General features: G+C 45.6%; 1 protein-coding gene across 1 annotated transcript; it reads right to left on the bottom strand.

Annotated features, from left to right (window-relative positions):
* Positions 1 to 473: 473 nt before the first annotated feature.
* LOC120980039 (lamina-associated polypeptide 2, isoforms alpha/zeta-like) lies at positions 474 to 4,742 on the bottom strand. The gene is made up of 2 exons (XM_040408907.1): positions 3,823 to 4,742; positions 474 to 538 (listed from the first exon to the last, which is right to left on the bottom strand). Exons 1-2 carry the CDS (start codon positions 4,448 to 4,450, stop codon positions 474 to 476), a joined length of 693 nt encoding a protein of 230 aa, XP_040264841.1. The 5' UTR covers positions 4,451 to 4,742.
* Between the last annotated feature and the right edge of the window lie 9,492 nt (positions 4,743 to 14,234).

Raw genomic sequence — 14,234 nt, 5'->3', positions numbered from 1 at the left:
TCTAGCTATGCCTTTTCTGAATTGCGGTGATAGTGTCTTAATGTGCTTCCCCTCACCTTGAGGCCTCTTTCACACGACCGTATGGTTTTTTTCTGTGTTTTGCGGTCCGTTTTTCACAGATACGTTGTTCCGTTTTTCGTTTCCGTTCCATTTTTTCGTATGGCATATACAGTATACAGTACTTACATAGAAAAAATTGGGCTGGGCATAACATTTTCAATAGATGGTTCCGCAAAAACGGAACAGATACGGATGACATACGGAGTACATTCCGTATGTGTTCCGTGTTTTTTGCAGACCCATTGACTTGAATGGAGCCACGGAACGTGATTTGCGGACAATAATAAGACATGTTCTATCTTTCAACGGAACGGAAAAATGGAAACAGAATGCATACGGAGTATATTCCATTTTTTTTGCGGAACCATTGAACTGAATGGTTCCGTTACGGACAGTAAAATCGGTAGTTAGTCTTACCGGTAACGTTCTTTCCAGGAGTCCAACATGACAGCACATGGGAGGATGTCCAATCCAATCTCTGTAGGGACAGGAAGTGAAACAGGTTAAAAGCCCCCCCCCCTTCCCTCCGATCTCCAGTGTTTTCTAAATTACTACACCGGATGGATGCAACACAATTTTATTACTAATATGATAAGCAATGTTAACATCACACTGAATCACATATTAGGGAGGGAATTAGGAGTGCTGTCATGTTGGACTCCTGGAAAGAACGTTACCGGTAAGACTAACTACCGATTTCCAGGACGTCCCCCATGACAGCACATGGGAGAGTTACCAACTTAGCCATCAGGGAGGGACCACAGCCTGTAGAACCTTACGCCCAAAGGAAAGTTGACGATTGGACGCCAGGTTCAACCTGTAATGTTTACAAAAGGTGTTATAACTTGTCCAGGTGGCTGCCTGACAAATCTGATCTATAGAGGCGTTCGCCTTCTCCGCCCAGGAAGCTGCGACTGCCCTAGTAGAATGTGCCCTGATAGAGATAGGACAGGGACTATCTTGAAGCCGATATGCTTCCACAATTGTTGACTTGATCCACTGTGTCAGAGTCCTCTTAGTCACTTTCTTCCCTCTTCCTGCTTTACCAAATTGTACAAAGAGGTTTGAGTCCTTCCTATCAGGTTCTGTTCGGCGAAGGTATTCAAGGACTGCCCGACGGACGTCCAGGCAATGGAATTTCTCCTCTTCCGGATCTCTAGGAGAGGCGTTAAAAGAAGGTAAGAATATTTCTTGTTCCCTATGGAAAGTAGAGACGACCTTAGGGAGGAACCCTGGGTCTAGCTGAAGGATTATTCGATCCGGGCAGACTCTTAAGAAAGGTTCCTTCATGGATAAGGCCTGAAGTTCACCAATTCTGCGTGTTGAAGTGATGGCTACCAAGAAGGCCGTCTTCCAGGAGAGTAATTTTAACGGAATGGTGACCAAGGGTTCAAACGGCACCTTACAGAGGGTATCTAGAACTATAGATAAGTCCCAAGGAGGAACAGTCTGTCTCAGAGTGGGTCTTAGTCTGGATATAGCCTTTACGAACCTTTTTATCCAACGATGCTCTGCTAGCGGGTAGTCCAGGAAGGATGATAAGGCTGATATCTGCACCTTGATCGTGCTAGGGTGTAATCCTAGGTCAAAGCCCCTCTGTAGGAAGTCAAGAATCTGCGCGATGGAAGGAGTTGCTCTGGACGGATGTGTATCAGCCAGCCAGGAATTAAATCTGCTCCAGATTTTTCTATAAATAGCATTTGTCACTGGTTTCCTACTTTTTTGTAATGTGGAGATCACAGCATGTGACAAGCCCTGCCTGCTCAGCATTCTCCTTTCAGGATCCAGGCTTTCAGATTCCATTTCTCTAGATTCGGGTGGAGAAGGGACCCCTGCGTGAGAAGGTCTGGCCTCAGAGGGAGTGATATTGGTTCTTCTACCCTTAGCCTGTCTAACAGGGGATACCAGCTCCTCTTCGGCCAGGCTGGCCCTATGAAAATGAACTTCCCCGAGCTCTCGCTGATCTTCCTTAAGGTGGCCGGGATAAGCGGGATTGGTGGGAAGACATATGCTAGATCCATGTCCCATGGTTTTGACATGGCATCTATCCCCCGAGGATTTCCGCTGGGATCTAGGGAAAAGAACTGAGACGCCTGGGCGTTTTCTTTGGAGGCTAGAAGGTCCACCTGGGGGTACCCCCATCTCCTGCAGATCTGATGAAAGACCTGCCTGTTCAGCATCCATTCTCCCGGATGGAATCTTCTTCTGCTCAGGTAGTCTGCTGTAACGTTGTCCTTCCCCCTGATATGGAGGGCTGAGATAGATGGGATATTTCCCTGTGCCCAAAGAAAGATTTTTTCTGAGACCTCCTGAAGACCTGGGTTCTGAGTTCCGCCTTGATGCCTTATATAGCAGACTGTAGTTATATTGTCTGATAGAACTTGAACGTGATTCCCTCTTAAGAGAAGTTCTGCTGCTTGGAGAGACTTTAGTACCGCCATTAATTCCCTTACGTTTGAGGAACGCTGACTCTCTGCCGGGGACCATGAACCCTGAAAGAAATGATCTTCTATGTGTGAACCCTAACCGGACATGCTGGCATCGGTTACCACAGTCAAACAAGGTCTTCTCAACCAGTGAACCCCTTTCTGCAGGTTAGCGGGAGTTATCCACCAGTTCAAGGACTCTTTTATGGACATTGGAATCCTGATTTTCCTGTCTAGAGACCTCTGGTCCTTGTCCCACTTGGTGAGAACTAGACCCTGTAGTGGCCTCGAGTGGATCTGGGACCACTGGACCATCTGTATACAGGATGTCATCAAGCCTAGTATCCGCATGGCCTCTCTGATAAAGCAGAGGTTTCTTCTTTGGAAGGAGGATACTTCTTCTATAAATGTGTCGCGTTTTAATTCTGGAAGAAAGGACATTTGTCTCTGGGAGTCCAGAAGGGTGCCTAGAAAGATCTTCCTTTCGCTCATGCAGAGATCTGATTTCTCCAACCTAAATTTGATTATCCAACCTAAATCTTGTAGAACCCGTAACGTCGTTTGCAGATGGTTCCGCAGAAGGACCTCTGAAGATGCTGTCAGGAGGAAGTTGTCTAAGTACGGGACTATTGTTATTCCCTGTTGTCTCAGGAAAGCCATTATCTCTACTATTAGTTTCGTAAAGATGCGTGGAGCACTTGAAATCCCGAATGGAAGACATTGGAACTGGAAGTGATGAACTATGCCGTCTAACGTCACCGCGAACCTGAGGAACTGATGATGGCTTGGATGTATGGGGACATGATAGTAGGCATCTTTGAGATCGATGGTGCACATCAATGCCCCTGCTGGAATCAGTGGAACCGTTGAACGTATTGACTCCATCTTGAACCTGAAATATTAAATCCATCTGTTCAGGAACTTCAGGTTTATGATAGTTCTTAGTGAACCGTCTGTTTTTTTTTACCCAGAACAGTTTGGAGTAGTGGCCTCTGCCCTGTTGGGGTCTTGGAACAAGAACTATTGCTTCCATTGCGCAAAGTTTCTCCAAGTCCTGAACCATCTGGTTCTTTAGTGACGGAGACTGGGGAGTGGTAACACAGAATCTCTGAGGGGGAGGACGACAGAACTCTATTTTGTACCCCTCTCGCACAGTCTGAAGTACCCAGGGGTTCTGAGTTACAAGAGACCATTGATGACTGAAAAACCGAAGTCTCCCCCCCACTGGTCTGGCGTAATTTATTCTGATACGAGGAGGTGTTGGGTCTGAGAAGGAACCCCCTCCCCTTCCCACCTTTGGGGTAGCTCCACCTGCCCGACTTGCCTTTCCCTCTACCTGAAAAGTTCTCTGTCTGTCCCTGGCCTGAATCCTTCCGAAAGGACTGAGTCTTCTTAGATCTCTCCTCCGGAAAGCCTTTTTTCCTGTCCGCGGCACTCTCAAGGATTGTATCAAGGACTGGGCCAAACACATGTGAACCTGAGAAAGGGATCGAACAGAGCTTATTCTTTGAAGCTACATCCCCTGACCAACTTCTTAGCCAAAGGGCCCTTCTAGCAGTATTCGCCAGGGTGCTGTTTCTAGCTGAAATTCTAATGGATTCGGCCGAAGCATCCGCCAGATAGGCCGTAGCCATCCTAAGAAGGGGAATGGATTCTAAGATGTCCTCCCTTGGGGTTTTTAGTCTAAGGTGGTTCTCTAGCTGATTCCGCCATAACCCCATAGACCTGGCTACCGAGGTGGCAGTAATATTGACATTAATAAGAGCAGACGAACACTCCCAGGCCTTCTTAAGTAGACCCTCCGTCTTCCTATCCATAGGGTCCTTTAAATTTGAGGAATCCTCAAAGGGGATGGAGGTCTTCTTTGTGACTTTAGCCACCTGAATGTCTATTTTGGGAACTTCATCCCATAGTTTAGTATCCTCAGGATTAAAAATCAGCCGATTTTTAAATTCCCTAGGCATAACCAATTTCTTTTAGGCCTCCCTCCATTCCTCCAGAATTATCTCCTTCAGATGGGAATTTACTGGAAATAGGCGAGTCTTTTTTGCCCCTAACCCCCCAAACATCTCGTCCTGAACGGATATGGGGGGGCTAGCTTCCTCTACTTGCATGGTATCTCTAACCGCATGGAGGAGGGCGTCTAGGTCTTCAGTAGAAAATAAAAAACTTTTAGGGTGGTCTGAGGAACCAGAAGCAGAGATGGTGTCTTCCTCAATCTCTCCGTCCGAGACTTCCTGATTATCAGAATCAGAGTCCACCTGAGTCCTCCTTCTTTTTGGGGGAGGGGAGTCAGGTTGAGACGGAGGTGGCGGAGGGTTTAGAGAAGAAACCGTAGCCTGTACTTCTTCACGAACGATATTCCTAAGTTCTGTGAGAAAGGACGGCTGCTCCTCCTTCATTAACCTGGCAATGCAATCGGCACATAACTGCTTCTTGTAAGATATATGCATCCTCTTCCCGCAAGTCGCACATTTTCTTGGTCTCTTTTTGGGATCTTGGAGAGCCGACTGCCCTGAACTTTTTTTATCCTAGGAAAAAAATCCGAGAAACCGTGCTCAATGACTGGGGAGAGTACACCAAGGTATACCGAATAAGGACACTTACATGGGCTGCAGCAGAGGGGTCAGACACAATCTCAGATTTGGCTGACGCTTGGGGCTCCATGGTGATTAAGCAAACACACAGCAGCTCAAAACTTCCCCACTGGGGCTTACCTCCACCTCTGCTGCCGCGCTGCTCCGTTCTTATAAGGGGGGCTCAACCCCCCAGGGGGAGGGAGTCAACCCCTGAGCACGAGACCGGGCTTCCACGGCTCCAGCGCTTGTGTTGGGCGCCGCCATCTTGTTTCCGGCTGACCTGGAAGTGACGTCATAGCCGCGTCACGAGAAGTGCGACGTCGCCGTCAGGAGCGCGCCGCTTAGCCCAGAGCTCCCGGAGGAGAAGCGCCATCAGCGTCCCGCCTGCCGCAGTCCAAGGCAGGCCGGGACAAGCTAGAGAACCCCCGAAGGGGGAGCTAGCGGGGCCGTACGGGGCACCGCCCGACCTGGCCTGAGAGGGGAGTGCAAGACCCCCGACCCGACCTGGCCCCCGGTGCCTAGGTAAGCACCCCGACTCCTAAGAGAAATCCTGCTTCACTTGCCCATCCCTGTAGGGACAGGAAGACACTGGAGATCGGAGGGAAGGGGGGGGGGCTTTTAACCTGTTTCACTTCCTGTCCCTACAGAGATTGGATTGGACATCCTCCCATGTGCTGTCATGGGGGATGTCCTGGAAAAAACAGCCCGTAAACGGAAAAAAAAAAAAAACGGTTGTGTGAAAGAGGCCTGAGTCTGTATAGCTTGATGGCTTGATCACTTTGCTGACACAAATATGCTGTAGCCTGGGACCCTGGAGCAGTGGTCCTCCCAGATGAGCTGACTTTGTGGTCCTCATGGCCCGGAGGAGTGGGAGCTGCATCGCAGGGTCCTTCACTCTCCTCCCTAACTAGCTCTGCTCCTCCTTCCAAGAGGGGAGGTTTGAGATGGCATGTCCCATTCCAGTTGCCATCCACAGCCAACTGTACTACATCTCTGGTGTACTAAGTGTATAGCGCCAGATGTGAAATAACAGGAACATTATAAAAGCAATACATTACAAACCGATGCAGTTACCCCCAGGTCTGGGGTTCTGCAGAAACAATATTTGACCATGCTGAAAAAGAATTTAAAACAGCAACAGGTAAAGTACAAGATAGACTACAATGATAATGATATTGTATATTTGCAGACTACATAGGTCTAAGGCACATTTACACGCACCAACTAAGCAGGCAATTATTGGGAAGGAACTATTCCTTCTTGATAACTGCCTACTTGTCAGTGGAGGTAAGAGCTGGATTTACATGCAGCAATCACCTCCACTGTATGGGGATGAGCAATGACTACTGTGATTGATTGTCCCCATAGAGAATCTGGGCAGCAGGTCTAAATTTACACAGCATAAACAATGAATTCACCCATACCTTTAGATGGTATAATAATCCCATGTAAATGCGCCATTACTTAGATAAAAGCAGAAGCTTCCTATTAAATGACAAATTGTTTAGCACATACAGTATAACACCTTGTTTACGTAGAAGATAGTACTAATAGTCTTCATGGTAAAGTACCTGACTAGATAAAGCTGGTGCAGACAATGTCTATTTCTATCATTTATAATATACTGGGCACAGGTTGTACTCTTACTCATTGCTGGGTTTATAGACTGTTATGCTGATTTACGTCTCTTTCACTAAATCTTATTCTGGCAACCAATGAAAAGAAGCATTGATGAACCTGAGAACAGTGGATTCCTTCAGGACAATTGCTGGATGCGAGTCGTGCCCATGACTTTAGTGTTCAGACAGTCACTGAACCAGAATGTGAGATGCTGTCTTTTGTAATAGATTTGGTGGCAACTGGTTATGTTGCAAAATGAATGATGAATACTGGATAAGTGTACAGACTGCGTATCGCAAGAACATGGAAGGTAAGTCACTGCTATAAGTAAGGAACAAGCATCGTCTGGAAGGGGAACTAGGGTCTTTTTCTCTAGAACAAGCGGCTCACTTGTATGTGGGCTGTTTAGTATGGCAGCTTAGGCTGTTTCTGGAAGAAATTGCAGACAGTGTTTTCTCATTATGTGCCACACCTATGAGGGATCTCATTAAAGTTTTTTGCATTTTCACCATTTAGATAACAACCATTTAGACAACGTCCTAGGGCTCATGCACACAACCGTATTTTGCAGAACAGAACAGCTGGTCCATAATAGAACAGTCCTAGCCTTGTCCGTAATACGGACAATAATAGGACGTTCTATTTGTTTGCGGAACAGACATACTGAAACGGAATGCACCCAGTCATTTCAGGGTTTTTTAGGCCCCCATTGAAGTGAATGGTTCTGCAAAAAAAAAAAAAAGAGACGGAAACAAAATACTTCCGTGTGCATGAGCCCTTAGGCTACTTTAGCGAACTAATTGATGGTCCAGTTGGACCCAAATACGTCTTTGGATCATGTACTGTTTTTTCAAAAATTAAAACGTTGCTTTTATTTATTTATTTTTAAAACACAGTTTTCATGATTTAACTCTATCTATACATAGACACTACATAGACTGATTAATACTATCAGTGGTGCGGGCAGCTCTACTTCTACTATCTAACACTTGTAGTTCTCACCTACTTTTGCTTGCCACATTCATTTATGGCTTTATATTTGCTTGTAACACTTAGCTATTATCACCTATACAGCTATTTCCTCACTCCTCTGGTGAGATTCCCTCACTGCCACTATATGGAGAATCAGTGGTGCAGTCTGCTCTTTAATATTAATCCGTATTGTCACTGTTTTGGTTACCACTATTACTTCTCCCCTCTATTTGCATTATTGCTGTATTCTATTATCACCTATATAGCTGTACATTTGCTCCTCTTTGGGGAGCTCCCTCACTACCACTGCCTAAGATTTAACACTCATACACCCTGCATCCCGACATGTTTCGCTGGCTAACCAGCGTCTTCAGGGGATAGTGCAGGTGTGAGTGTTGGGGGCGGAGACCATCTCTTAAAGTTTCGTATTTGATCACATGTTACCAACTGCCAATGATGTGCCAGGTCGTCATGTACCTATTCCTTAATGCCACGCCTTCTTCCTCTTGATAGGTCCTTAGTCGTGCAGACTATTTATGTAATCAAATCGCGACGTACCTTCGAGGCCTCGCGCATGCGATTTTTCAATGCCTCCCGGTTCTATTCCCGCGATCTCTAAATTGTATTCGCGCATGCGCAAGGACTTAGGAAGATTTTTCACTTCCTCCGTACCCTCGCGATACTTCTTATACCCTCGCGCATGCGCGAGGACAGACGTTCTATTCGGAAAATCTATCTCTTGATCTATTGCGCAGGCTTTTGGACTTAGATGTTTTTTTGGTTGTGTTTTATAGCAAGTGTCCTTGTCTCTTGCCGATTCAAATTCGCCATAATTTGTCCATTATGCCGGCATGAGGATTGCACATTTTTATTACGCATTATTGTATATTGCACTTTGCGCTTCACTTAGTACATGATTTCTTCCCCGTTTTACATCTTTCTAACACTGCTGGGTACTTCTCCACACTCTGGGAAATTTCTCTATGGGACTTAGCTATCTCCTTTTATGGAGTAGTCCCATATATTAGATCGATTTTTATGGCTTTTGCAATGCTTTTGCTACATGTTGATATATTCCACTATCTACATTTTAACACTCATCTTGCATATTTTCCGAATTTTTTCATATTAGTCCAATATCGTTTCTTTCTTACTGCCATCTAAAGATTGTTGTTTTATTATACAGGGCTTACTGGTTCTTCTCTATCATTAAGATTCCTACCAGGACTTCCTTCTGGAATAACAGCTCGTCCTTCACCTCCCAGAGAGAGGACAGCCCCTACAGTTCAGGATGAAGCACGCACATCACTCGCCATGGTAAGTATTTTATTTTCACACTGTGTGTTAATTCCTATAGCTTCTACATTGTTAGGCCTCATGCACACGACCGTCGTTTTTTTAAGGTCCGCAAAAACGGGGTCCGTAGGTCCATGATCCGTGACCGTTTTTTCATCCGTGGGTCTTCCTTGATTTTTGGAGGATCCACGGACATGAAAAAAAAGTTGTTTTGGTGTCCGCCTGGCCGTGCGGACCCAAACGGATCCGTCCTGACTTACAATGCAAGTCAATGGGGACGGATTCGTTTGACGTTGACACAATATGATGCAATTGCAAACGGATCCGTCCCCCATTGACTTTCAATGTAAAGTCAGGAGTCCCTATTATACCATCGGATCTGAGTTTTCTCCAATCCGATGGTATATTTTAACTTGAAGCGTCCCCATCACCATGGGAACGCTTCTATGTTAGAATATACTGTCGGATATGAGTTAGATCGTGAAACTCAGATCCAACAGTATATTCTAACATATATTCTCTCATGGTGATGGGGACGCTTCAAGTTAGAATATACTAAGAACTGTGTACATGACTGCCCCCTGCTGCCTGGCAGCCCCCGATCTCTTACAGGGGGTTGTGATCCACACAATTAACCCCTCAGGTGCGTATCATAGTCCCATGTAAGAGATCAGGGGCTGCCAGGCAGCAGGGGGCAGACCCCCCTCGGCCCCCCCTCCCTCCCCTCTATTGTATTAATTTCATTGGTGGCCAGTGTGCGGCCTCCCTCTATTGTATTATTTTCATTGGTGGCACAGTGTGCGGCCCCCCCCGGCCCCCCTTCCCTCTATTGTATTATTTTCATTGATGGCACAGTGTGCGGCCTCCCCTCCCCCCCCGATCATTGGTGGCAGCGGAGAGTTCCGATCGGAGTCCCACTTTAATCGCTGGGGCTCCGATCGGTAACCATGGCAACCAGGAAGCTACTGCAGTCCTGGTTGCCATGGTTACTTAGCAATATTAGAAGCATCATACTTACCTGCTGCGCTGTCTGTGACCGGCCGGGAGCTCCTCCTACTGGTAAGTGACAGGACTGTGCGGCGCATTGCTTAATGATCTGTCACTTACCAGTAGGAGAGCTCCCGGCCGGTCACAGACAGCGCAGCAGGGGGGGGGGGGGGAAGAGGGGGGAGGCTGCACACTGTGCCACCAATGAAAATAATACAATAGAGGGAGGGGGAGGGGGGGCGGGGGGGGGGAGGCTGCACACTGTGCCACCAATGAAAATAATACAATAGAGGGAGGGAGGGGGGGGCCGCACTGGCCACCAATGAAATGAAAACTGGGGAGGGAGGGGGGGTCTGCCCCCTGCTGCCTGGCAGCCCCTGATCTCTTATAGGGGGCTATGATATGCACAATTAACCCTTTAGGTGCAGCACTTGAGGGGTTAATTGTGCGGATCACAGCCCCCTGTAAGAGATCGGGTGCTGCCAGGTAGCAGGGGGCAGTCATGTACACAGTTCGTAGTATATTCTAACTAGAAGCGTCCCCATCACTATGGGAATGCCTCTATGTTAGAATATACTGTCGGATATGAGTTTTCACGAAGTGAAAACTCAGCTCTGAAAAAGCTTTTATGCAGACGGATCTTCGGATCAGTCTGTATGAAAGTAACCTACGGCCACGGATCACGGACGCGGATGCCAATCTTGTGTGCATCCGTGTTCTTTCACGGACCCATTGACTTGAATGGGTCCGTGAACCGTTGTCCGTCAAAAAAATAGGACAGGTCACACGGATCACGGCCGCTGATGAACAACGGTGCATTTTCCGAGTTTTCAACGGACCCATTGAAAGTCAATGGGTCCGCAGAAAATCACGGAAAACGGAACTACGGCCACGGATGCACACAACGGTCGTGTGCATGAGGCCTTATAGTGTTAATTGGTCTCTTTATTATCTACACTAGTTATATCTATTTCCTATCAATATTTTTCATATGCTATTTTTTTATATTCTAATATTTTTCTTTTTCATTATTTTTCTTTTCGTTACATTGTATTACAAGAATGGAGAGTAGGTAAATCCTTCATTTATTCCATTTGGTGACAGGGATTTCAACCGGTATATCCATTTAGCCTCCTCCTGTTGAAGCTTGGTATCTATATCTATGTCTCGGGCCTGACTTAACCTTCTGTATTCCCCAGATTTTTAGGCCTAGGGGAATACCTTTGTGATATTTATTAATATGCCTTACTTGGGGTGTATCATCATTAGTGTTGAGGGTGCTAAGATGTTTGGAGATCCTCCTTCTTAGTTCCTGTATCGTCTTGCCCACATATATTTTAGGACAGTCACATTGTATCGCATAAACTACACCAGTAGTCCTACAATTTATGTAATCCTTAATTATGAATATCTTTCCATCATGGGGATTTACAAATTCTTTTTTTGGGGGTCATGTACTTGCAAAATACACATCCTCCACACGGGTAAGATCCCTGTGTGGATAACCAGGTCTTTTTGCATTTCTTTTTTTGAAAATGGCTGTGTACCATAATGTCTTTTAAATTTATTAAATTATTTTTTGTTTATATTTTTTTTCCCCCTTTTATAAGTTATTGATGGATTGCTGGGTATTATTTCCTTCAGATCTTTATCTGATCTAAGAATATGCCAATGCTTTTTGAGAATCCCATATATTCTTTGATGTTGAGAGTCAAAGGTACCCATACATCGAATTGTTTTTTCATTTTTTATTTCCTTCCTCTTGAATAGGCTGTCTCTCTCCATGTTTTTAGCTCTATTGTAGGCCTTATATAGTGTTAAGCTACTTTCACACCTGCGTTAGGTGCGGATCCGTTTGGTATCTGCACAGATGGATCCACTCCTTTAATGCAAACGATTGTATCCGTTCAGAACGGATCCGTTTGCATTACCATGATAATGCAAACGGATCCGTTTTGACTTACATTGAAAGTCAATGGGAGGCCGATCAGTTTTCAATTGCACCATATTGTGTCAGTGAATACGGATCCGTCCCCATTGACTTACATTGTAAGTCAGGACGGATCCATTTGGCTCCGCATCTTCAGGCGGACATCAAAACGCTGCAAGCAGCGTTTTGGTGTCCGCCTCCAGAGCGAAATGGAGGCTGAACGGAGGCAAACTGATGCATTCTGAACGGATCCTTATCCATTCAGAATGCATTGGGGTTAAACTGATCCGTTTTGGGCCGCTTGTGAGAGCCCTGAAACGGATCTCACAAGCAGACCCAGAAACTCCAGTGTGAAAGTAGCGTTAGACTAGTTTTAAAGGAATGTTCACTGTTCCATGTGGGAGCGTGAATTCCCATAGTGGACTGGCCGCATGGCATTATAAAGATTTATAATGATGTGTGTCTCTGCCTAACCTAAACTGTAATAATTTGTACTGATGGCATTTGAGTACAAACCATTACAGTTGAGGTCGGGCAGAGACACACAACATTATAAATCATTATAATGCCATGTGGTCTGGTCAGAAGAGCAGAGTCCACTACTGAATTTCACACTCCCACACGGTGAACATGCTCGTCTAATACTGGCCATATAAATATATTTGATCTTGTTTAAGGGTACAAAATATAAAACTAAAACTAGACTTTTATTTATTCCAATAGATGCCTATTTTGTCTCACCCCCTCCAGTGTTAGTGCACATACAAAGGAATGACGCAAGACTTGGCCATTGGAGTCCAGGTAAGCTAAATGCCATTCTTTAGTTATGTCTTATCCATTCATTCATTCAGCCAGCACACAAAGATGAAAGGAACTTGACTCCTCCTTGTTTCTATGCCAGGTTTCTTTAAAGGCACTGTTCATACAAGGCAGTTTGACACAACATTCAATGCTTTATTTTTTGCCCAAATCAGGAATGGATCCATCTCCAACAACACTCTCAGCCATTGCAGATTTGGTCATTTATTTGTGTCCATTATTTAACAGTGTTGGCTCATCTCAGGCATTGATGGCATAACACTAGGATGTGCCATCAATGTCAGATAGGTGCAAGTCCCACCTGTGGTACCCACTCTTATCTCCAGAACAGGGCCCCAAAGTGAACAGAGCGCTGCCAATCATGCGTACCCACCCTCCATTAACCACTATGGGGGTTCTGGAAATAATGTAGTTCCAGCTCTGCAATTTGTTCTAGAAATTATGTGATTCCTGGGTCACCTGTGTCAGGAACAGGTGAAACAATGCTTTGGCTACAGTAGAATGTGATATGGGGCAGAAGAACTTTTGGGACCTTTAGGCTCCAGGGCCTGGGAACGATCACAGCGACTGCACTCCACTATGGGCTTGTTCATGAACAGATCCAGTCTTAAAGGGGTTCTCACACATGAGGACAAGTTACTTTACAACACTGAGGTAAGGAGCTGCCTCATCCTCCTCACTACTTGTCAGGGATTATGATCCTGAATACAGATGATAAGAACGTTAGCTGAATCTCTGGGGAATTTAGTTCATGAGGAGACATGAAGTACAAGAGGACAGACAGGACAGACTGTGGTAATGGAGACTGTAAACAAGTGCTGCTGCTCATTAGCCACACCTCACCCTCCTCTCATGCCTCCTCATCATCTCCATTCCCACAGAGATTCACCTGTATTCAGGATCATGATTCCTGACAGGCAGAGCAGAGAGGGGGATATGGCAGATTTTTTTAATTCCTGGAGAACCCCTTTAACTCTGCATTCATCATATGATATCTATATTGTTATATCATATTTATCACAATGTTGGTAAAAAAAACATCAGTAGACTTGTATTTAGTTGTATAAAAGTCTGTATTGTATAAGCAATGCAATATTCTATGTACAGTTCATGGGTATTGCTGCCTTCTTACAGAATCATCATCTTTAGTTTGGCTTTTAAAAACCAGTACAAAATGAGAGACTGCGACGAGTGTAACATAAGACATCTGACCACAGCAGGACTCTAAGGGCTGTTTCACACGAGCGGATGCCGTGCTTGACATCCGCTCCGTGAATGACAGCCAAGACCCAATGCAGACTGCAGAAGCACGGAGCATTAACATGATTGATAATGCTCTGTGCCTCTCTGTGATCTCTTTACTACGAAATCACAGTGAGATAAAGTTGTCACTGTGATTTCGTAGTAAAGAGATCACAGAGAGGCACGGAGCATTATCAATCATGTTAATGCTCCGTGCTTCTGCAGTCTGCATCGGGTCTTGGCTGTCATTCACGGAGCGGATGTCAAGCACGGCATCCGCTCGTGTGAAACAGCCCTAAAGGT

The sequence above is a fragment of the Bufo bufo genome, chromosome 10 (genome assembly GCF_905171765.1).
Source record: "Bufo bufo chromosome 10, aBufBuf1.1, whole genome shotgun sequence".
Classification (NCBI taxonomy): Eukaryota; Metazoa; Chordata; class Amphibia; order Anura; family Bufonidae; genus Bufo; species Bufo bufo.
This window is presented reverse-complemented; position numbering and strand designations above follow the sequence as displayed.